Source organism: Hydra vulgaris, chromosome 14 (genome assembly GCF_038396675.1).
Source record: "Hydra vulgaris chromosome 14, alternate assembly HydraT2T_AEP".
Lineage (NCBI taxonomy): Eukaryota > Metazoa > Cnidaria > Hydrozoa > Anthoathecata > Hydridae > Hydra > Hydra vulgaris.
The window spans coordinates 24,848,707-24,872,342 of record NC_088933.1 but is presented as its reverse complement, the minus strand read 5'-3'; the positions used below and the strand labels follow the sequence as shown (position 1 = coordinate 24,872,342).

Below are 23,636 nucleotides of genomic sequence, written 5' to 3'. Positions count from 1 at the left end.
ACAATAAGAATATGTTTTTCTTTTTGAAAATTGATTAATAGAACCTATAAAAATAAGGATTAAATATTATGTCCAGACAATTCAAATCATTTACCTTCTCTAATCGACTTATGTCTTGTTTTTGATTTTAGTCAGTACTCAGTTTCTCCACATTCACTCTTAGGTGCTTCTGATTACTGTTTGATCTCTCTAAAACTATTATCTCATTCTTCTTTACCATCAGAATCCCCCTATTATCGTACCTCTTATAACTACCTTAAAGTTGGCTGAAACTCTTTCCCTGATTTTCTTTGTGATGGCAATTGGGTAGAAATCTTTCGTCTTCCTGCTGACAAATGAGCTTCTTACATAACTTTTTGGATTCAGGCTGGCATTGAATTTTTTATTCCCTCTCAACGATTCCAAGTCAATTCTTACTCTTCTTCATAGTTTTCCTCGCATTTTCGTCTGTTTACTATTGCTAGAAACCATCGGAAAATCTTTAACAGTACCTATATTAAGGGCAAATCTGTTATTCCACCTCTCTTGTATGATTCAAACTTTGTTACCTCACCTAAAGACAAAACTGAATTGTTTGCTAAGAACTTCTCATCAGTATTATCTCTTGATTCAAATAGTTAAGTTCTACCTGATACAGCAGACAAACAGATTAATCCATTGCCTGACTTTCATATTACTCCAGTTTCTGTATCTAAAGTGATTTCCTGTTTAGATTCCTCTACAGCTTTGGTCCAAACAACATACATATTCTAGTCTTGCAGAAGCATTCTCCGGTGCTATCATTTATACTTTCAAAACTACTTAGCAAGTGCTTATCAGAGTCTTGTTCTACGGCCTGTTGGAAAGTGGCATCTGTCATCCCTATTTTTAAAAACTCTGAAGAGCGATCTGACTTGTCTAACTACCGTCTCATTAGTCTTTTTTCCAATCATAAGCAAGGCTTTTGAATCTTTAATCAACAAACATTTAATCTCTTATCTTGAATATAATAACTTACTTTCTGATCATAAATATGGATTTCTATCTTTTCGTTCTGCAGCCGATTTTTTAACAGTAATAGCCAATAGGTATTTTCGTGCATTAGATAGATGTAGAGAGGTTAAGGCTCTCGCTCTCGACATTTCTAAAGCTTTTGATAGAGTTTGGGATGCCGGTCTTCTCCATAAGCTTTCCTCTTACGGTGTATCAGGTAACATTTTTTAGATTATTGAATCCTTCCTTTCTAAAAGTTTTCCTAAATGGACCGCACTCTTCTTCATATCCTGTTACTTCAGGGGTTCCTCAAGGTTCTATCCTCGTTCCTTATATTCTTTTTAATTTACGTAACGATCTTCCAGAAAATGTTTCATTAAATACTCCCCCTTTCTTAGAAAGAAAAATCCAGTTGTCTCATGATGGTGAAGTAAAGACTTGAAGAGTTGCATCGGTTAGAGTATATGTAGAGCGAGCAATAGAGCATGTAAAAAACTATAAAATTTTACAAACTGATTTTCCTTAATCAATGGCTACTAATCTTAATCAAATATGGGTAATATGCTATCTGGTGAGTTTAGTGAACGAAGTATAAATAGTAATCTGGTGAATTTTTTGCCACCACTTATTGCCGATAATGACAATGCAGACGAAGTATAAAGAGTGGTAAGCAAATTAGATGATTAGATTTATAGTTTAAAGCAAAGTTTCAAAGTTTTTTTCCTGTTAAAAATATCACCAGACATATACTTGAACAAAATTTTAAGAGCTTAGGTAAAATTAAGACTGCCTTTATTAAACACAAATTTCTTTTTGTGGTTTCGGCCAGCATATATACGTATAACAGTTAGTATAATATTGGACGCAAAGTAGAAATAGCCCTTGTCCATTCCTTTACTTTAGAAATAATTCTTCTTCATCGGTGTTAAACTCTTCTTTAGTTATTTCACGTAATAAACATTTTTTTAGTTACTTTTAATTAGGTTACCTACTTGATCCATCTTAAATTTAAAGCAAAAACTCTTTATAACAAACCAACCATCAAGTTTACAACAAATAAGGTAAAATAAGTATGGCTTGATCTAAGAATATTTTATCCAGTTAGGATTATATTTTGAAGTTATATTTGAACCATCTTTATCTGTAGTATATAAAATTTCTTAATAATGTTTTGATTCGGCATACATATACCACAATACATTGCGAAATTTACGTATAGTGGAACGGCGAATTGGCAAAATAATAAAGCGATCACATAGTTCGGTGCTAACAATCATCAAACTATTCAAAGAGACGAAATCTTACGTTGATCGACATTGTTCTGAAAGACCGCGTTTGACGACGCTTAATGTCGCATGAATTAAAAAGGGAATGAAAGCTTTCAAATGGACGTCAAGCATCAGCATCACTTATGCGTAGGAAACTAATAGCTAACAATATATTATGGAAAAAAGCTGTTCTTAAAACCGCGACTTATCAAACAACATATAAAAAGCGAAAAGAATTTTGCCAAAGTGTCAAAAAATAGTCTATAGAAAAATGGAGGACAGTAATGTTCATTGATGAAATGAATATCGAGGTTAATAACCGAAAAAACCGTATTATGATTCGCAGGCAGCCTTTAGAAAATATATAATCTCGATTTTATCGTTCAAAGAACAAAACAAGGTAGCGGGTTGGTTGGAATATGGTGCTGCATGATATAATGTGATCTCGGTATGTTTAAATTATTTGATGGTTAACTAAACTCTATTTATTACGTTGATATTTAAAATAACAAATTGTAACCATTAATTGATGCACTTGAGCAAAGCATTCCGTTCATTTTTCAGCATGACATAGCACCATGTAACAGGGCTAAAATTGTCTCTGAACGGTTTGAAAGCAAAAATATTGAGCCCACCAAATAGCTCATATCTAATAGCATTGAAAACCTTTAGAGTTGGCTTGATAATGAGATTGCCAAGAAAGCACCAAGAAGCCTTGAGGAGTTATGCAATATTTTACCAACATTACTTAGAAATGTTCCCAAACATAAATTAGAGAACTTAATAGAATGCGTGAAAAATAGAAATTCTTGTTAGAATTATGCGGTAAAAATGAGCGTTTTTTCTGTGGTTCGTAGCTTTTTGACATTTTTTTTTTAAATAAAAATTACCTATAAAATTGATCTTTATTCATGCACTTTATTTGCGAGTTTCCGCTAATAGCAATTTTTTTTCAAACTTTTGTAAACTTTATAAAGTCTAACTTTTAGTTAATTGATTGTTAGTTATTCGATCAATAAAAATCTATTTATATAAGTAAAAATCAGTTTTTCTAGCTAGTTTTTGCTAAAAATCACTTTTTTTTAAATTAATACATTGTAATAATAACTAAATAATAAAAGATAAACTTATCTTGTCAAATTTGACAATGGTTAGAAAAAAAGATTTCGAAGCATTAGTTAGTAGAGTACTAAAATTGAAAGCGGAACTCCAAATAAAAGATAAAAAAATAAATGACCTCAAAATAGTAGTAAATGATATGAAAAATCAATAAAAACTCGTATCAAATTCAAACGAGGTATCAAATACATGGTCCGATGTAGTTAAAGGCAGGAAAAAAATACATCTGTGCAACTGGATTTACTAAATGTAGTGGTTAAAGAATCTCAAAACAGATAACTAAGACAAAAAAATTTAGTAGTTTTTGGATTTAAAACCTCTACAAATAATGATGAAAGCGTGGCTAAAGAAGAGGACTTATGTTAAAGTTACTACTCAGCGAGTTAAATTAAATACGAAAACCGACAAACCACCTCCAGTTATTGTTACTCCAGTTATTAACTAACAAAGAAGAAAGAAATGCTTTATTAAAAACTGTTAAAAACTTACGAAATTCACCTGAAACTAATAATATCTTTATTAATGCAGACATGACAGAAGCAGAAAGATTTAAGATGAAAGCTCTTAGAGAAGAACGTGGTAAATTAAATGAAGCTAACCAAGACCTAAAATACTGCTATGGAATTAGAAATGAACGCGTTGTAAAACTGTTAAAAAAGTAGCTATATGAATCAACACAACCATATTAACAGATATCTTCAAAAAATGTACTTTATGAAAATTTAAACAATATAACAGAGAATCCTAATGATAGACATTTATTAAATAGTAACAAAAGACTAAAACTATACCAATTCAACATCTTTAAACAATAAAAAAAATGATTTCAAGGAACATAAATAAATAAATAAATAACTTTTTGTTTAAAAGTTTATTTCATTATTTTTTTGATTATTATTTTGTTTGTCTGTTTTCTAAAATTTATCGTTGTTTTTTTTTTTTACCAGAAAAATTTATTGAATGAAATAAAAATAAAAATAAATTATGAATTTTTTTTTGGTGGTTCTAAACTTTTTCACAATACTGTATATATAGCTTTTTGATAAATCATGCAGCTTATTAGATTTTCGCGCACACTTTTTTTTTATGCCTAAAAAGAGCGTTCAATTATTCCTAAAAAAAAAGTTGTTTAAAGATGGCAGAGAACTTTTTAATAGGACAAAATGAAAACATTGAAACCGCTACTTTTGACGATGGAATTTATATTCAGGTGCTAAAAGCCCTTTTTTAAATGTTTAAAAAACTTTTTTTTTCATGCTTTTCATTTTTGAAGTTTTATTTTTTATTAATACTATTGCTGTTTTTTTGTTGTTGTCTTTTCCATTTATTTTTATTAATAAAATACATTTTAGGCCCGTAATTATCTTGAAACGTTGCTTACAAGTACAAAAGACTACAACGCAATGCTAGAAGAGAAAATTCAATCCCAGAGTTTGTATCGTTCTATGTGTGAAAGAGAGACTGAAGAACACAAGTGTTTACGGGAAAATGAAGTTAAATCCATATCAACACTTAGCATTAAAGTAAGTTATTTGGGTACCTCAACATTTTACAAACAAATATATTTATAACTCTTTTTAACTCATTGCAAAACTAACTCTATTAAATTCTTACAATTTTTCTGTCTAAAATAAGTAAGAGGCATCAAAGTTTTTATTATAAAGTGTAATGTTTTGTCAATACCTATTATTACAAATACAAAAATATCATGTCTGATTTTCATTTTAGTACTATCTTGCTTTTACGACTGCTTCTAAACTTTTTGGCATGCTTTTTACAAGCTTTAACGTGGCTTCAGCACTAATAGAATTCCAAATTTCACTAAGAACCTCTTAAAGTTCTTTTTGATTTGTTTGTTTTGAAGGAGGTATTTTAGATTTTAAAACTGCCTCTAAATTTTCAATGGAATTAAGGTGGCCGAACTTTGTGCGGACTTTGTGGCGGACTTTGTGGCCGGACTTTGTCCGGACCTTGTCCGGACTTTGTGGCGGCCATTTAAATATTTAACTAGTTTAAAATGTATATTTTTAATAACTTTAACAAAATGAGTTAAATGGAGTTATAAAAAATTTGTTTTTCTTTGAAATCAAATTTAAAAAAAAAAAAATATTGCAGCTATATAGACCCTGACGTTAATAATTTAAATTTTATTGCTCGAGTTTCGATTTTATGAACAATGTTAACTAATATTGATGTGGCTATTCATATATATATATATATATATATATATATATATATATATATATATATATATATATATATATATATATATATATATATATATATATATATATATATATATATATATATATATATATATATAAATGAAAAGTTTTATTTATATATATATATGCAAATGAAAAAAAATTTTTGTTAAGTGATTTTCTACTAATTTATAATTGCTCTGTTCATTTAAGAACATTGAGCACTCTATTTTGAGTAGAATACATTTTCAAGTTGTTTATATATATATATATATATATATATATATATATATATATATATATATATATATATATATATATATATATATATATATATATATATATACAATTATACATTTAAACTGTTAATGCTATGGTTTAACTTACTGTAAAGCTGATGAAGTTGTAAAAATAAAAATATTATCTGTAAAACTTTGGCGAGTTTTTTTATAACTAACTTTAGAAAACTTATAGAGAGAATATTTTAAATTGCTAAAATTAAACATGGTTTTACTTAAAGTGCGGAAAAGGTTTTACATCATTGAGCTGTAGCTTTATATATTATGCGTAACTTTTTTTAATAACGCTGAGTTCACATATATAACAATATCTTTTTATAACGTTAAGATAAAATGTTATCAAAAATAAAGATTTGTAAACTATTTTAAAAAATATCGTGATTCTACACTCATTAATCAATCGATTTGTGTTTTTAAATTTTTGGAAAAGTAAAGCTTGAATATTATTTATAATAATATAGACCTTTAAATTTATATATTATAGACCTTTTTTCAACAAGAATATCTTGGGAACCATTCATGTTTTACAAACCAAACTCTATAAGTAGTTTTATATATGTTCAAAAAATGTGCTGGATTAAAAATTATACAATAAACAACATTTAATAACTTTAAAATCATTAAATTCTATCAATAAAAAGAACAAAGTATAAGTACAGCTTGCTAAAATTCAAATTTTATTACTTTAATATAAAAATAGTTGATTTTCTTTGGTTCAGCACATCATAAATACACTCAAAAATAATGGCTGAAAATTTAAAAAAATTCCAATGAGCGGTTAAAAAGTTATCTTTGTTAAAAAATTAAAAAATGCCTAAAAAGTTAATCGCTAGAAAAACGCAAATTAAAAAAAATACTAAAAGTACATTAAGTTTTTTACACAATGAAAACCACCACTACTGTATGCAATATCTTCTGCTTTATTATGTTGGTCAATAAAACCGTTTTAAGAACAAATTAGTCATAAGCACACAAAAGAACTATATAAATTAGACTTGTATTTTTCAAGATATTGCAAGAAATATATCTCTAAGACCCGTTGCTAAGGCGCTTTATGATCCAGTACCAAATCTATTTAGGCCTTTAAATTTTTTTTTTACTTTTGAATTTCATTTTATTATTTTAAGAGTAGACATAATAAATGAATGAAAATTGTAAAAATTGAAATTTTGAAAAAAAAATTTCAGCCTGTTTTTTGGGGTATTACCACCATAAAGTTAATTATCAAATTTTTCTTCATTTTTGGGATAAACTCACTTTTTAAGAAAAAAAAAAAGTTTCATCGCAACAACTTTATCAACGGAAAACATCCATAAAGTAGATAATTTCTAACATGTTCTGCTAATAATAAATCACATCTCAAACAAGTTTTCATAGTCAAGATTAAATAAAAATTTGCTAAATGTAACTTATTTTTTTGAATAACCTATAATAATATATATAATAATAATATATATAATAATATGTTTGTTAATTAAATCTTCTTTTGCATTTTTTTCTATTTTGAAATTTGTAAAATATAGCATTGTTGATGCAGTAGTGTGATGCAGTAGTGTGATGCAGTAGTGTGATGCAGTAGTGTGAACCACTTCAAACTTTCAGAAAATGTTTGTTTTACTATTTTTTAGGGTGAAACATTTCAAAATTTGAAAAGTATGCTCTTTTTGTAACACCTATAATGTTTTTAGTTCTACTTGGGAAAGTATCAATCATACAAAACAAAAAACTTTACTCCAGAATTACGTTTGAACCACTATTAAACGTCGAATAAGATATTGCTTTTAGATGTACATAGATCGAATGCCAAATTGGGATAAATTTTATGTTCATAGTTTGGGGCAGGGTTAGGTCTAGAGGCGCACAGAGGGTGGGGGATTCGGGTCAGTTTTTGCTGGGCAACACGTTTATGGGGCATCATCATTGGGCGAAAAATTCTAGAAGTGCTTTATTATTATTCTTCTTATTATTTTGGTTGAGATTGGGTGGGGGCATTCAGTAATTTTTTAATTATCTACCACGGGTATCTTGAAGTCTATGTGCGCCCTTAATTAGGGTCAGAGATCAATCAAAAATTGTTGCATAATGCAGTTTTATGCAGTTTTGCTTTAAAGTGTTGATAGAAACCAGGCTTTTTAAAAGCTATCTTTGAAAAAAAATTTAATCATAAGCGAGTATGAAAAAGATGGCGAATATTATCGTTTTTAGTGTAACTTTTTAAACTTCAACATCATATTAGAATACTTTTTCAACATCGAATTAGAACACAAGATTTTCAGACAAATGTCTTTATACGATTCTTAATCAGCAAAAAATTTTCATATCATAATCAACAATACAAAAATGCGGGGGCGAAACTGCATTGTGGTACAATGTGTTAATTACTCATTTGCAATACGTATATGGTTGCCAGATGTCCGGCTTTTACGAAGGTGAACACAGTAAAAAAGTTTGTTTTTACAGGTTTGGCACTGTATTTTTCTCCGTAAAATCCGGGAATCTGGCAACCCTAAATACATGTGCCATTATTTTTTTATTTTAAATGTTATTTCAGGTTTCTAGACCATTCAAACAAAAAATCATCAAAAGTATTCAAATTTTACATGTATAATTAAAGATGAAGTTCTGCAATCGCTTCAATTCTTATCATGTACACGTTGATTAAACGTTGATTTAGAAGTTAACACTATTAATTATTAGTCAATATTGTAAACGATTAATCGACGTTTAATAAACCTACATACTAAAACGTTCGAAATGTTTGCCGTAATCCTTTTTAATGTATTCATTTATTCAACGTTGAAAATATTCACTTAAGTTAGTTTAATAAACGTTTATTATGTTTACGCTTAAACGTATACATTAAAAGGCTTGAAACTTTGATCTCAAATTAACCATATAAATTTCGTCATTACTTGGTTGCTAAACGTTTTATTCATTTTTTGCCCAAAATTCACTAAATACTGACCGATTCTGCTTTAATTTGTTCTTCTTTGGTAAAAACTCTTTTTTAATCTTGCCTAATCTTTTACTTTGTTTTTAATCTAAAAGTTTTAATTGCTCTGTTACCTTTAGAAATTATCAGCGCAAAGGTATTAAAGATTTTATTAGTAATTAATGTCTAATGACTAAAGACATTTGACAATACGACGCAATTATAAGTCTACGCCTGCTTACCACTAATTTTTACCCGATACATACTATATACAAAATAATATGTACAAAATATACATAATAATGTATACAAGATATTATTTATCATAAGTTTGTCTGTGGCTATCAAAATATTTGTGGCCTTTAATACGTATATTTTTGAACTATGCTTATATTTTCGGTTACCGGTTTGCAGTGCAGTTTGCGTTTGCATTTTATCCAATTACCCGCCATAAACTTCAAGAAAAATTTAATTTTTTTTTTTTTAAAGTTTAGAATATATTTTGCTGTTTAATAAAATAAGTTACATAAGATTATCACGTAATAAAATATATAAACAAATAAGACAATTTAAAAAACAGACTGGGACTCAAAGAAGATATGGGTGATACAATACCACCACAATCTTTTCATAGAGCCCCTTAATTATAATAAGCAAAGTAAGTGAAGTAATATTTAAGTTAAATATTTAAATAAAACTATTTAAATATTTATCTATAATAATATTTATCTATAAAAAAGAGACGAGAATTAAGTAAAAAAGTAAAAATACTTTAAAATAAAAAATCTTAAGTTTAGAAACTTTTAAATTAGTTAAATATTTGATTGTATAAATTATAGGAAAACTTTATTGAAATCTTTTTTTAATTTTTTTTTTTTTTTCTTTCTCAAATATAGAACTCAGAAAAAGAAATTAATGAACTTAAACCTCAAGTAGATGAGGTAAATCATTTTTAGAGCTTTTTTGTTTCGGTCTATTTTTTGAGTTGATTTATTTTTGGTTGGAAATGCTTAAGTTTAAAATAAAAAAATAACGATTTAGACAAAACAAACAACACGCCATGTCGTCAATCGCGAAAAAACGACTGATGAAAAAATTAAAATATATGAGCAAAGGTACAAAATACAGTGTTTTGATCATTGTTTAAACCAAACTTTTTTAAAAAAAAACATGTTCATTATTTCTTTTTAAAACATTTCCACTATTTTTTAGTTTTTCTTATTCAATTAAATATTATTAATTTTTTTTTTAAGTAGTTTTATTTTTTTATTTATGAAATATAGAATTGAGCAGCATCATAGAGAAGTGTTGATGCTAAAGAATAGATTGAAGCAGTATCAGAAAAAACTGAAGGTAAAGGTTTCATCTTAGCAGTCGTTGCATAAAAGGTTAAATAGCAAGACCTTCTCATTTTTGGCATTCTCATTTTTGGTCTCTATTTTTGAAAAAATAGAGACACATGTCAAAAATGAGACTTGCTGCCATGCGGATCACTTTTTCCTTAATATATGCTTTCCATAAAAAAAAAATCTTAGTTTTGCATAATTAAAAATTTTCAACTTCATTATAACAACTTTTTTTCAGAGAGAATTTTTAGATTATTAGACGCGATGAAAAAAGTTGTTATAATATCTTTCATTTTTTTAGGACAAAGAATGTGAAGAATCTCGCATAAAAATGATATTTGATAAAGAAAGACAATCTTTGTTATTAGATAAATCGAATTTAAAAAAACAGGTTAGAATTTGACTTATACGTCTCTTTGCGACATCTAAAAGAGGTTCGCTTTCACTTTCACTTTCAAACATTTACTTTACAGCTACAAAATTAGATAATTGTCCAAATACTTGGCTATTTTTCATAGATCGATCAATTATCGAATCGCTTGCAACACGAGCAAGACATGCGATCACATTTTGAGAAGATCAATCAAGAACAGTCATTAGGTTTTTTTTCTTATTAATTTGCTCTATTAATTTGTAATTTAATTTGAAATGATTTGCGTATTACTGATTACTCCTAGAAAAAAAGTTGTATTCAAGCTGATTTATTGTAACTTGTGTAGTACATTTGTTGTATGCTTGCAGAATATTATGTGTGTAAATTAAAACTAAAAAATTGTACTTTTTTTTTGTGTTTTTGTAAACTAATAACATTTTTTTATATATATATACGCAGATATCATAAACTTGAAGTCAGCAGAAAAGGTTTGGATTAATTGAACTTGATTTTTGTTTAATAATAACATTAAATCAATTTAATAAAAAATAAAAAATACATGAAGTTTGTTCGGCTAAAAGTTTATACATCTGAAGGTTTGCAAAGCAAAAGTTTGACTTCCAGCAAATTTTCTCGCTTTACATATATTCAGTGGTTGTACTAATGTAGCTACAAGTACAACTGTATTGAATGCCAAAAATACTTTGGGTGACAAAAAGGAACAGCGACTTTTTTGAAGCCGCAATAGTGCTTGAGCCGCAATACTTCGAACACAGTTGCACTTTTTCATAAAATATTTGTCTTACAACACTACAATATTATTTTTATCAGGTATATCTTAATGAGAAAGACAGATTGGAAAAAGTACTTTTAGAAAATGAGCGACAAGTTGATAAAATAAAGGAACATTATGAATGTTATTACATACCGAAAGAAAAAGTAGAAGAGTACCAAAGAAATCTGGAAACTAAAGTTTGTTCATTTGTTTTATTGTTGTTTTTTCTATAATATAGAAGAAAATAGTGAAAAATATAGATAATAATAGTTAATAGTGAAAAAAAGGACCAGAAAATAAAAAAATAAAAAAATCAAATATATATTATACTTGATTTTTTTATTCGTATATTTTTAATTTTTTTTTTTACCTTCACAATTTTAAAATAGATATTAAAAATGTCATCATATCTTCACATGGTTTATAACTTTATTTATAAATTGATAAGAGCTCAAAAACGATTAGTGTAAAAATAAACAAAATAAATAAAAAAATAATAGAAGTAAAAAAATAAAAGTAAAATAAATATTACCTTCATTGTTAAATAAATATTACCTTCATTTCAAAAAAGAGTTCAAATAGTCAAAAGCATGGTACCTTTTTTTTTTCTGTTCAAATTATTTAAAATTGATGGAATTATTTAAAATTATTTATACTTAATTAATTATAGCTTTTTTTGGATATTGTTCTAATTACCAAGTCAATTTATTAAAATCATTTTTTTTTGGTCTATTTTATTTAGGCTCGACTTGATGTTAATAAAAAGTTACAGGAAGTTAATCTACATCTTGAAGAGCAATCACTCGCAAGAGAAGCATTTGAAAAAATAAGAATAGAAAAAGAAACAAAAGCAAGAAAGGATATGGAGGAAACAATATCTCAATTAAAAGTGTTTTTAAATTAACTTTAATAATTTTTAACTACGAAGTTTAAATAAACAAAAGGAAATTTTGAAAATTCATTTATTTAGAATTTATTTGAAAAATAATATTTATGTCTAAATAATTTTTATTAGATGGAAATTAATTCCCTGAAAACCAACGTATTTGAAGATTTATCTAAAAGAGACACATCTGAAATCCAGGCGCAACGGTTCCAGGTAATCCATTAAATTTTGTTACTTTTTACCTCTACTATGTCAGTGGCGGATCCAGCATTTTTTGATCTTTGACATAGCTAACTTCCAGACATATAGCTATCTCTAAACATTTATATGTTTAAACTTATATCAAATAATGAGGGTTTGCAAAAAATTGCGATGGTTGGAGGATGGGAACAAAAAAGCCCCGAAATCTTTGCAACACCTGTCCCAAACGTGAGAGCAATAAGCTGGTGAAATATTTTTTGTGCTATTCTCAACTAGACTTATATTCATCGATAATTTTTAAGTTTCAAAGAATTATTTCTGAGCGTTCAAAAATTATGACCATATAAAAATTACAACCCCCTCAAATTGAGGGGGGTTTAAACTTTATATGGTCATAATTTTTGAACACTCAGAGATAATACTAAGAAACTTAAAAATTATCGATTAATAAAAGTCTAATTAAGAAAAGTACAAAAAATATTTTATCAACTTTTTGCTTTCACGTTTGGGGCAGGTGTTGCAAAAATTTTGGGGCTTTTTTGTTCCCAGCCTCCAATCATCGCAATTTTTTGCAAACCCTCATTATTTGACATAAGCATAAACATATAAATGTTTGGAGTTAGCTCCATGTCTGGAAGTTAGCTATCTCAAAGATTAAAAATGCTGGATCCGCCACTGTAGTCTATATATTCAATCTAGCTTGAGATATAATTGTTTAAAAAGTTTTATTATACTCCTTAACAATATTTTCTAAACATCATCTTTCATATAAATATCCTATTCAACATTTAAAACACCCTCTTTAAATTCAGTAGGGAAACCTACGAATTCTCCCCTTTAACCTCATAATGTTTACTTTGACAAAAAAAAAAATTTATTAACTATTTTTATTATTAATTCTTGCAAAATAAATTGTTAATGCTTTTTGTAATTTTTTTCAAAATTTAACTATATTTTAGCAAATGTCACCATTTATTACAAAAGTATTTCTGTCAAACTTTTAAGATCTTATTTACTATTGTTTATAAACTACTACTTTATAATTTGTTTATAAACATAAATTTACTATTGAGCTCTTACAAAATTGGTTCTCTTTTCATGAGTACGACTAAAAGCTTCCGTAACTAGCTTTACACAACCCTAAACAGATTCCTTCTTAGGTTTTTATTTAAAAATTTTATTATTTCAGAAATTGTTAAAGAAGTAGTTAGAAATATTTTAACTTTAAACCTTTCTAGAATTGTTGCTGCTAGTAAAGTACATTTTTTTTTTGTAATTGTGGTTATTAAGGTGCTCAAAGAACTCATTCGGTCTTACACCCTTCTAACCAATGTTGCAAATGTGACCCTAGCAGTTAGGGGCCACATTTTAGGGGTTCAATCCGAGAATGTTAAACTTAAAAATTCGAATAAAACCAACAAGAAGAATAAACACTCACATTGAACTTAGAAATAGATCTTAAATTTTCAAAGTCCTACCCTTGAATGCCATGTTTAGATGTTCATATTCTTCATATCTTGTTAATTAGTTAACAATCTTACAATATTTAACAATCTAAAATTGTATCAATTAATAATTAATTTTGTTTAGGTGGTAAAATTGCTAGAGAAATAAGTAGATTACCAAATTTAATGATAAAGTTCAAATGATGATTGATATCTGTAGCCCAATCAACAAGCAAGTTCTAATAATGAAATTGTGCTAAACTCTAATTTGGTTATAGAGTGCATCATCGGCAACTCATAAGCCATGCATGAGAGTATAGATGACAAATAAGCCAAACAAGTTGTTTTGATGACTCCACAATCCCAACCAGTTTTTAACTCCACAATCCCAACCAGCGTTTAAATTTTTAGGATCTCCACCAAAGGCATGAAATTGTTGAGTGGTTGGCTGAGAGGGGTATTTGTCAATACCTCTCTCAGCCAACTACTCAACAATGTTAATTGCTATCACCTCAGCATCTTTAAGAGTTTAAGTTGCTTTCTCAAGAGTAAAGTGAAATAAAAAACTACCCTCTGGTTTCATACAATCAGAGTAGTACTTTATTTCAGAGACGTACCCAGGGTTTGAAAAGAGGGGGAACAAAAGTTTTTTTGAAGAAACGCTATATAAAAAATCCCGAATGGAAGCATGGTCAACTTTAAAATAATTTTTTATGCTGTTTACAGTAGTAAAGAAAAGGGTGTTTCATAAATTTTGTACGTAGTTTTGATTTCAAGTTGCTTCTAATAATCATAACATATTTGTTAAAAATCTATACATGTATAAAGTTTCAATTATTGATTTTCAAATTTTTTTTTTTTTTATTAAACTCAAGAATTTTCCGGATAAATTAACAGTTTTCAATTAACAAAGATTCAAAATTTAGTTAACAAAGTAAGGAGACAGTAATCACAATCAAGTAAAATTTGGTCGCAGTTGTTCTATTGTTACAGAGGAAGCAGTGAGTTAGAAGAAACCGACGATCTTTCCATTTCATTGACGCTAACAAAATTGGGATAAGCACTCAATCAAGAAATCAAGAAATTTCAACTATTTAACTTTCTTCTATTTTTTTCAACTATTTAAACTTTCTACTATTTAAACCAAAAAAGAATGGAATTTTGTGGTTTCATGTTATAAAAGTTTAAAGAAAATTTCAACTTGCTAAACAAGATTATTTGGTCATTATGAGAGAGATTTACGCTGAAAGGTATTATAAACAAATACCTGCCAAACTCAAAGAATGAAGTAGTGATGTGGTATGGAATAAGTTCTAGTGGTTTAAGCCCATACTTTTATTTCGGTCACAGGTAATTCATATTTAAAAATGCATGAAGAGTCTTTATAGCTTCAATTTAAACAATGTGATATTTATTTCAGCAAGATTAGGCATTTGCCTTTTCTTAGGTAAGAAACTGACTTGATTTGAAAGTTCCCTTAACAACGGATAGACAGATGAATTCCAATCAAATAGCCTCCTCGTTCTACCAATCATAATCATTCGAATTTCTTCCTTTAGGGCTATTTAAAAAATATTATATAAAAGAATAAACCATCAGTTGGAGAACTTTGTAAGCAGATTAAACCATCAGTTGGAGAACTTTGTAAGCAGATTAAACCATCAGTTGGAGAACTTTGTAAGCAGATTAAACCATCAGTTGGAGAACTTTGTAAGCAGATTAAACCATCAGTTGGAGAACTTTGTAAGCAGATTGAACAAGCATGTGCAGAGATATAAACACGTATAAAAGACCCTGCAAAAACAAAGTTGATCTTTTGAAACGCTGCTAAAAGTTAGACTGTAAACAAATTGAATGGCCACATATACTATTTTCTTATTTTGATAAATATACTGCTAAATAAAATTATAAAACACTTTTTTTCTATATTATTTGATTAAATATTTTAAATTGAAAGAACATTTGCTACATTTAAAACACTCTGTATATTTTATAATATATTTTCACTCCTCGCTTTATTGTGTATCAGTACAGTAAAGGAAGGTTACAATAGCATGTTACTAAATGTTACTACACCTGCATCAGGTTGCAAATTATTTTTAAATTTTGGATAGCAGTTTCTAGAACACTAGTGTTGAAGTCAGATAAAAGTTTTAAAATTGTTTAAACAAACTTGTCTTCATAATTCTAAAGAAATTGTAAGGAAATCATGTCTAATTGCAAAATCATGTCGAATTGCGAAATCAGAATTCAATAAGCAGAAAAATTACATACTCAACAATAAAATCTCAACAAACAGTAGTGCTAAACTTGATAGTCCTTTTTTACTCATTGAGGAAATTAAATTGAATGAATTCAAAAACTTTAATCAGCTGAAGAAAGTTTTTCAGACGCACTAAAATTTGGCAATTTTGTTTAATCCTGCGTAAGATATTTGGATAAATGCCACAAAGAGCATTAATTAGTAGAAATTTTAAAGCATTGTTTCTGAACGATTTTTCTGTGACCATTTCTTTTAAAATATTTGAAAATAAAAATAGTTCTTAAACAATATCATCTAAAGGTATGATTTATAGAAAAAAATTTGACAAGTTCTAAACTATCCACGTGCTCGAAAATTATTGGATCTACACATTTAAAACTTGAAGCTTCGTGAACTGTTCAAGGAGGTTTGTTTTGTGCTGTCCACAGAGTAAGGGCTTCTTTTCATGAGCTCCTCTTTCTAGTTTCGGCAAAATAGTTTCAAAGTCTTCTTTCATATTCTTTAGTTGAGATTCAAAAATTTTGATGTGACTGAAAGCAACGATCTTGTCGATAGTACTATTTTGTAGGTATTGAAATAATAAGTATTAAGATAATTGAAAAGTATGTGTAACAGTTTACTCCAAAACTCTAAAAGAACCATTAAGCTAAATTTTTTGAGAAATACTAAAACTTCTGTGTTTTTTCCGGTGCTTGGATTTATAATTTTTTTTTTTAAACTACTACAAATTCTGGAAGGTATTATAATGTAGAATCAAATGCTTCTAGATGCCCAACTTGTGTCATTAAAACGTTTCAAGTTTAAGACAAATTAATCCCCACTGACGTTCTTTAGGCAACAATCAAAAATCACAAAATTCAAATTTTGGACTCAACAATGAGTAAGCAAAATAAGCTGTGCAATATCTTCAAGTCTTTTCAGCAGCCTGGAAATTTACCAGACATGGTACTCATCCCATCATGTGACTGATTGTAACAAAGTTCTGCCGGGAAACTAAGGTTATGTTGAAAATATTTTAGATATATTTTACTGGCTAAAAAATATCATAAAATCAAAAAAAACTTGGTGTAAAATTGCTCTAAAGTGAAATCTACTGTAACTGCAAAATAATCTTCACTTTTCACTTCTGAATATATTTTTACTTTAACTTATGGTGTTAAAGACTATTTAAGGTCGTTCTTAATGTTCGTACTGAGATCAAAGGCATTGCAATCACTGATTGATTTTCTGCTTAAATAAGTTATCATATTTTGCTGAAAGTTTCATGAGCTCAAGAAAATTACCTTTATTATTGGAACATCTGCTACAAAGTTGTCTACAAAAAATTTATCATTATTTGCTTAAAAATAATACTCCAGCTATATTAGTCTTTAAGGTATTCATGTTTTTTTCTGTTCTCTTTTCTGATACCGCAAGCTTTTCCATAACCATTTTCTCGTTAGCTATCAGAGTATCTTTTAAAAATAACCGCCTAATAGCTTTTCATATATTCCAATAAATTAGTAAAATATCAGCGCTGAAGCAATACTTGACAAATAATTATATATGCATTTAAAAGAAAAAAAGCCGACAAAATTTTTAATTTTATGTCTATAATAGAAAAGTGTCCGTACATTTCACTTCACTGCTCCCCAACAACTTTTGCTACACGCTGCGATACTACTACCTTTCATCCATAACTCAATTTTCCCCGCCTTATCTTTATCACTATACTACGCATATTTATAATTCATACTATAAATATATAGTTAAGTTTTGAATTGCGAGATAAACTTTCTTAAAAATCTTTTTCTTAATTTTAAAAGTTTACGAATAGTTTACGAGTAGTTTACGAGTAGTTAAAATTTTTTTTATATTTTTAGACTCTGTTTAAAGATGAGAGAAATTTCAACAACAAAATAAAAGAAAAATTAAAAAAAACCAGCAACCTCCTTGAGTAATTTTTTTTCTGTTAAAAAAAAACAACTACGATACAAGAATACATTCAATTAAGAAATTATAAAAATTTTTTTTTTTAGCTTAGAACGTAGCCGCACCAATATTTTATTTGAAGACTCGATGTCCAAAATATCAAAAAAGGTACGTAGTTGAAACAAAATTTTTTATGCAATGACGCGTAATTATCACGCGCTATCAAATGTTTTTTAGATAATTTCAGTATAAAAGTTTCTAAAAGTAAATTTTTTTTTGTTATTATTATTTGCCGTATATTAAAATTTACAATGAAATAAATCGTGTTAATAAATAAGAGAGCTGGAGCGAGCAGAAGACATAAACTGTCTTATCATCGAGCCCCATTTACATTAAAAAAATTGTCAGTTTATATACAAAAAAGAAAAGTTGCTAAGTACATAATAAGAATTTTACACGCGTTAGTTGCAATATAAATATTAATATAATATAAATATTAGTGTTGAAATATAACGCAATATATCAAAGATTAACAACAATATAAAAGTATTAAAGTTTTTTAACAAAAAAAAATAAATAAAAATAAAACTTTAACAAAAGAGAAGTCGCGTTAATAACTATTTTTTTTTGATAGTTTATATTACTTATGTATTTATTTTAAAAGAGATACTTTAAATCAAAGTCATTTTGTAATAAGGGACTCTTAGATTCTTTCCTGAATTGTTCCAAAGAGATGTTTTGAATATTATTTTTTTTTGTAATAAATTTTGAAAAGTGTTTTCCATAGAAACGGTCCACGGTATTGGATTTGGTAAGAACTTAGTTTTAAATTAGTTTTTGGTACAATAAGGTTTTTAATTGAAAATTTAGTAGCATACTTGTGCGAGATTTCACTAAAGTTAAACTAAAATACAATAGGAGAAAGCCCACGTTTTATTTTAAATATGAATTGTAGGACTTGGTATAGCCTACGGCAGTGGCGTCACTAGGAAAGAGGGTGCGGGCCGCACCGGGTCACACCATCACCACCTCACTCAGAGGGGTGACAAAAGTGAAAAATGCAAATATAACAGTATGCCCCCAACTTTTTTGAAGAACTTTATTTTTTTTTATTTTCTAGAAAGGTTTCTTGAGGGGTGACGCCAAAACTTTACCGTACAGGGTGACACCAACCTCAGCAACGCCACTGATCTGCGGTCAAATATTTTCACAATTGTTCTATAGAAGTTGAGCTTTGATATTCGAAGTTTTCTTTTAAGGACCAATTATTAAAAATAACTCTAATAAATATTGTTTTTTAATGGCTAACAAAAATTGCTCTGTTTTCCTATACTCCCATTTTTCACCAAATCTGGGTTTAAATAATACGCACATGCCTTATTATGACAATCTCACGACATTATTTTATTTAAATACAATTTTTAATATTAAATTGAACTTGCTTCAAGTTCTGTTTAAAATACTACCTTGCACATAAGCCTTGTCCGTTAATTTGGAATCAGTAACCGGTAAATCGGTAAATTAAGTACTAATCACTATGTTGCGGTGCTCTGTGATGAAACCATTAGGTCTTATCACAGTTTTTTCCTCATCAAGAACAAGTTTGGCAATTTATCCTTGCAGTAGAGCGTTTTCGATACCAAGCTTTGTTCTTTTATACGTAACAATAACGCCTCGTGATGAGTTAAGTCGCTCAGAGCTAGTTGACGATGCCTGAAAAATGAAATGATTTTAGTAATTTTTCATAATTTGAATCAACATGAAAAAAAAAAAAAAGGAAAATTTTGAATGGTCAAAATTCAAATGCTCGAAAATTAACTGGCTAAAGTTCAATAACTTGGCAATTTTTTTTACTAATTACAAAGGTACTTTTTGTCACACTAGGCAATAAGTGGGAACTCCCAAAGATGTTTTATTTGATACTGGAGCACATCAATTTTGTCTGGAGGATCTGCCAATTTTAGGTACTCGTTCATTTATAACTGCATGGGCTAATGGCTGATATGAACAGCGACTTGGTGAGCTAGCTCGACTAAGAAGACTTCATTTTAGCCCTAAATAAACAAGACTATTTAATTAAAAAGATTACATTTTTTATAAAAGCCAATTTTTTCAATTTTTTTGTTTAGTTCTAATTACCTAATGTTTACTTCAATTCTGTAATCCTCATCAACATCCTCAAGAATTCCTTAGTTCAAGTTCTGAACTGGCCCAACTTTACCCTCTCTGATCATCAGCTCAATCTTTTGCCTGAAAGTTGTATTTTCATTTTTGGCAAGTGTGAGTCCATTGTAAAATGGGTGGAGAACTATCAAAGTTTAGTTATGCATGTTTTTTGTCCCACAAACTGGAAATGTCTTTTCAAACTATGACTTTAGAGTTTTGCAGAACACTTTGTTCTATTCGTTGTTTGATGACTTGTTAAGTTGAGATTTCAATTATCTCTTAATGTTGAAAAGTTTGGGTAACACATGGTAGATGGTAGGTTTTTTGTTCAGAAGAAAAGAATAAAGACATCTCTTTAATATTGGCAAGTGGGCTATTGGCACTTGCCAAGATTAAAGACATCTCTTTAGTCTTGGCAAGTGCCTCAACTTTAGGATAGACCTCATCATCTTCAGGCTAGAATTCCAGCGAGTCTCAGCATGTGCAATAGTATTTACAAATTTAGCTGAAAGAAATATTGGTAAAATTTGGTTTAATGTTTTCAAACTCGGTTATAAAAAATGGCTTTGGACCAGCCAATTTTCTACACTTAAACCAATGTTATAATCAAGCTTGACTGTATGTTCCAAATATAATATTAAAAATGTTCAAAAAAATGAATTAGTCACCAGTTTCATTAGTTGAATCATTTTTCCATAGGTTGTTGATTTTAACATCCTCTGTCCTAATCCAATTGCTTCTGTCAGTACTACTTTTGCAGATTCTGAATGGCAGTTTCTTAAATTTATCAACATTGTTTTTAACTACAGGGATGCTAAGGCACTTAGACAACACAAGATGAAGTAGGTAACCTGCACAACCAATGCCCTCCTAAATTTCATCAGTTGTGGGATGGTTGCTACCAAATTTGTCATCATCAGTTGTGGGATGGTTGCTAGCAAATTTGTTGCATTATCGCTTTTATAGGTCTTGTGGACATTAGATTAGACGTCTGCAGCCTCAATAATTGCATTGTCAAGTTATTTAGCGATATTTAAGAAGTATACCTGCCCTCTGCACTTCCACAATTCACCAACAGCTTCTGTAGTTCTTTGAGATACAGTGAAGCGTTAGGCCAAGTTATTATTCAAATTTCCTAAATAAGTAAATAAATATTATTTAAATATAGTTTGAAGGACAGCCAGTTTTTATTTTCGATATTATTCCATTAATTCTATTTTATTCCTAACTGACCATGCAAAGTTATTCTATTTGATATTATTGCTTTCTACTGTAAAGTATTGACAAAATCCCATTTTGTGATAATGTAATAATCACAATCTCAAAAAAATGACTTTGATGACCACAAACCAGTTGTGAAAGCCACTCCAACAGCATAGTTATTTAGATCTGTTACAATCTTGTTAGTTACTTTTTCCTTGACCTATTGATAAAGAAAAAAAAGCTTTGATCTAATCTTTTTTTTTTGGAAGTTTTGGATCCAAGTATTTGACGGAGTCTTTAAATGTTGACTCATAAAAAAGGTAAAAGGCAAGATTACTGTCTGCTAAATACTTCACCACAACCAAATCAAATTTCAGCTAGGCTAGTGACCAGACATTGTGCTTAACAATCCGCTGGAAAAATGGTCAGGTTGTGACAAATGAGGGTCTTCCGCCTTTTTTGGGAGACTTCTGAATAAGCTTCTTTCCAGTTTGTCTTTTGTGTGGATAAACGGCAACTTAATAGAAGAAAACCAACTAAAATCAACTTTGTTTAAGTCTTAAATAGCAACTAAAAGTCTTATTTATTTAAACTAATTTTTTTTTTAATTGTAATTTCATTTGAAAATTGGATTTAGTTGAATTAAAGTTGAATCTTACACAATAAATCAACAAGTTGTTTCAGAATTAGAGAGAGTTTAATTTGAGTGCTCATGTTGGTTTCTTTTCTTATGAGAGAAAAGAGATCAATCTGAGCACTCAGAAAAGAAAAGAGGCTAAGTGTTGGTCTCTTTTCTTGTATTTTGTTTTCAATGTTGAGATCTTGGCTTTTTGGAAAATAAGTCCATATCTCTATTTTTTTAAACATGTTCACTTACTTTTATTTTGTTCGATTTTAATGCTATAGAATCGAATAAAATAAAATCTTGTTTGGAAAACGTCTTTTCCAAACAAGATTTTATTTTTAGGTTTTGTCGGTTTTCAAGGTGTAACATTGCTACCACAAACAATTCTCTTTAGATAATTTAAACAGATTTACATCATTTTTTTTTGAACAAGAATTACCGTTTTGTGTTCGTTAAAACTTATCCAAATTCTCTTTGGACAAAAGTTGACAATTGCAACACTACAATTCTCTTAGACATTATTTACACTAGAAGGAATTCTTATAAAACTCATAGCGCTAACTTACATTTTTTTAGTAAAAAAAAAACTAAATATATTTTAATTACAAAATAGAGCTCTTTTTTTTTTTTTGAGCTCCTTAACCGTTTGCACCCAGGGCAACATATCCAAATTTGATAAAATTCAAAACTTAAATTTAAATTTTAAATTTTATCAAATTTGTATTTTTTTTTTTTTAATTATAAATTTGCCGTTTAAAGTAATTACAACTCTCGTATTTGTAAAATATAAAAATGGCGGGAGCAAGAGGAAGGCAAAATGATTTTATCGCTAAGCCCCAATTAATCTAACTATGCAATTATCCAAAAATCCAAGTATCCAATTAACTAGAATCTGAAAACCGTATTCGAATTTCGATCTTGAAATTCGTCCGAGCTTAGTTAAAACTTTTATTTTCAATGCGAATTTTCAATGTTTATTTTTTTTTTCGATAATTAAATAAAATAAATTTGGTTAATATATAAAACAATTATACACCTAACCTAGATTAGGTTTGTGAGACGAGAAAATAAAAGTTAAGTAAAGCTAAAGAAAAAGATATATTTTTAAAACAACTTGCTTTTTAAAATTTTCAACAAAAATTACCAAAACATTCAAAATTTTAGTAAGCCAAACCTAAAGCACTTAGATAAGGCATTTAACGAAGAACCAAGCGAGAAAAATATTGATATCAAAAAATCCTATAAATAAATATTTATAAGTATTTATCTTTAGTGAGGAATCATATGGGTTAATCAGTTGCTGGAGATTAAACAATGCTAAAACAAAAATGCGTTGCCATGTTTTCTAGGATAAAGGAGAAATATGTAAATACGGAAGCTATACGCTTTTACAAAATGCCAAGAACAAGGCGTTTAGCTGAAAATTTTATAACTGCTAAACGTTAGAGGCAACTTTTAAGTCGATTTTTTAAGTCGATATAACAAATAATTGAGTTTGCAGAACAAATAATTGAGTTTGCAGAACAAATAATTGAGTTTGCAGAATAAAAGCCTGTGGAAAAATATGCAAACTTGATAGCGCCAAACATATGTTCAGTGCTTTCTGATGGGATCCTTTATTTTTTGATCTATCTTATATGCTGGAGAC

General features: G+C 28.4%; 1 protein-coding gene across 2 annotated transcripts in view; it reads left to right on the top strand.

Moving 5' to 3' along the window:
* LOC136091217 (uncharacterized protein MAL8P1.12-like) overlaps positions 1 to 23,636 on the top strand; it is a 43,135-nt gene that overhangs the window by 13,151 nt on the left and 6,348 nt on the right. Inside the window, exons 1-13 of one of the 2 annotated variants that reach the window (XM_065818331.1) lie at positions 4,428 to 4,569; positions 4,712 to 4,882; positions 9,691 to 9,735; positions 9,836 to 9,909; positions 10,078 to 10,147; positions 10,442 to 10,531; positions 10,659 to 10,740; positions 10,973 to 11,001; positions 11,345 to 11,485; positions 12,031 to 12,177; positions 12,304 to 12,387; positions 17,946 to 18,019; positions 18,102 to 18,162. In XM_065818331.1, the coding sequence (XP_065674403.1) occupies positions 4,495 to 4,569; positions 4,712 to 4,882; positions 9,691 to 9,735; positions 9,836 to 9,909; positions 10,078 to 10,147; positions 10,442 to 10,531; positions 10,659 to 10,740; positions 10,973 to 11,001; positions 11,345 to 11,485; positions 12,031 to 12,177; positions 12,304 to 12,387; positions 17,946 to 18,019; positions 18,102 to 18,162 (1,143 nt within the window). In that variant the 5' untranslated portion in view covers positions 4,428 to 4,494. Of the gene's footprint in view, positions 1 to 4,427; positions 4,570 to 4,711; positions 4,883 to 9,690; positions 9,736 to 9,835; positions 9,910 to 10,077; positions 10,148 to 10,441; positions 10,532 to 10,658; positions 10,741 to 10,972; positions 11,002 to 11,344; positions 11,486 to 12,030; positions 12,178 to 12,303; positions 12,388 to 17,945; positions 18,020 to 18,101; positions 18,163 to 23,636 lie in introns of those variants that run through there. The other variant, XM_065818332.1, reaches the window with a different exon arrangement.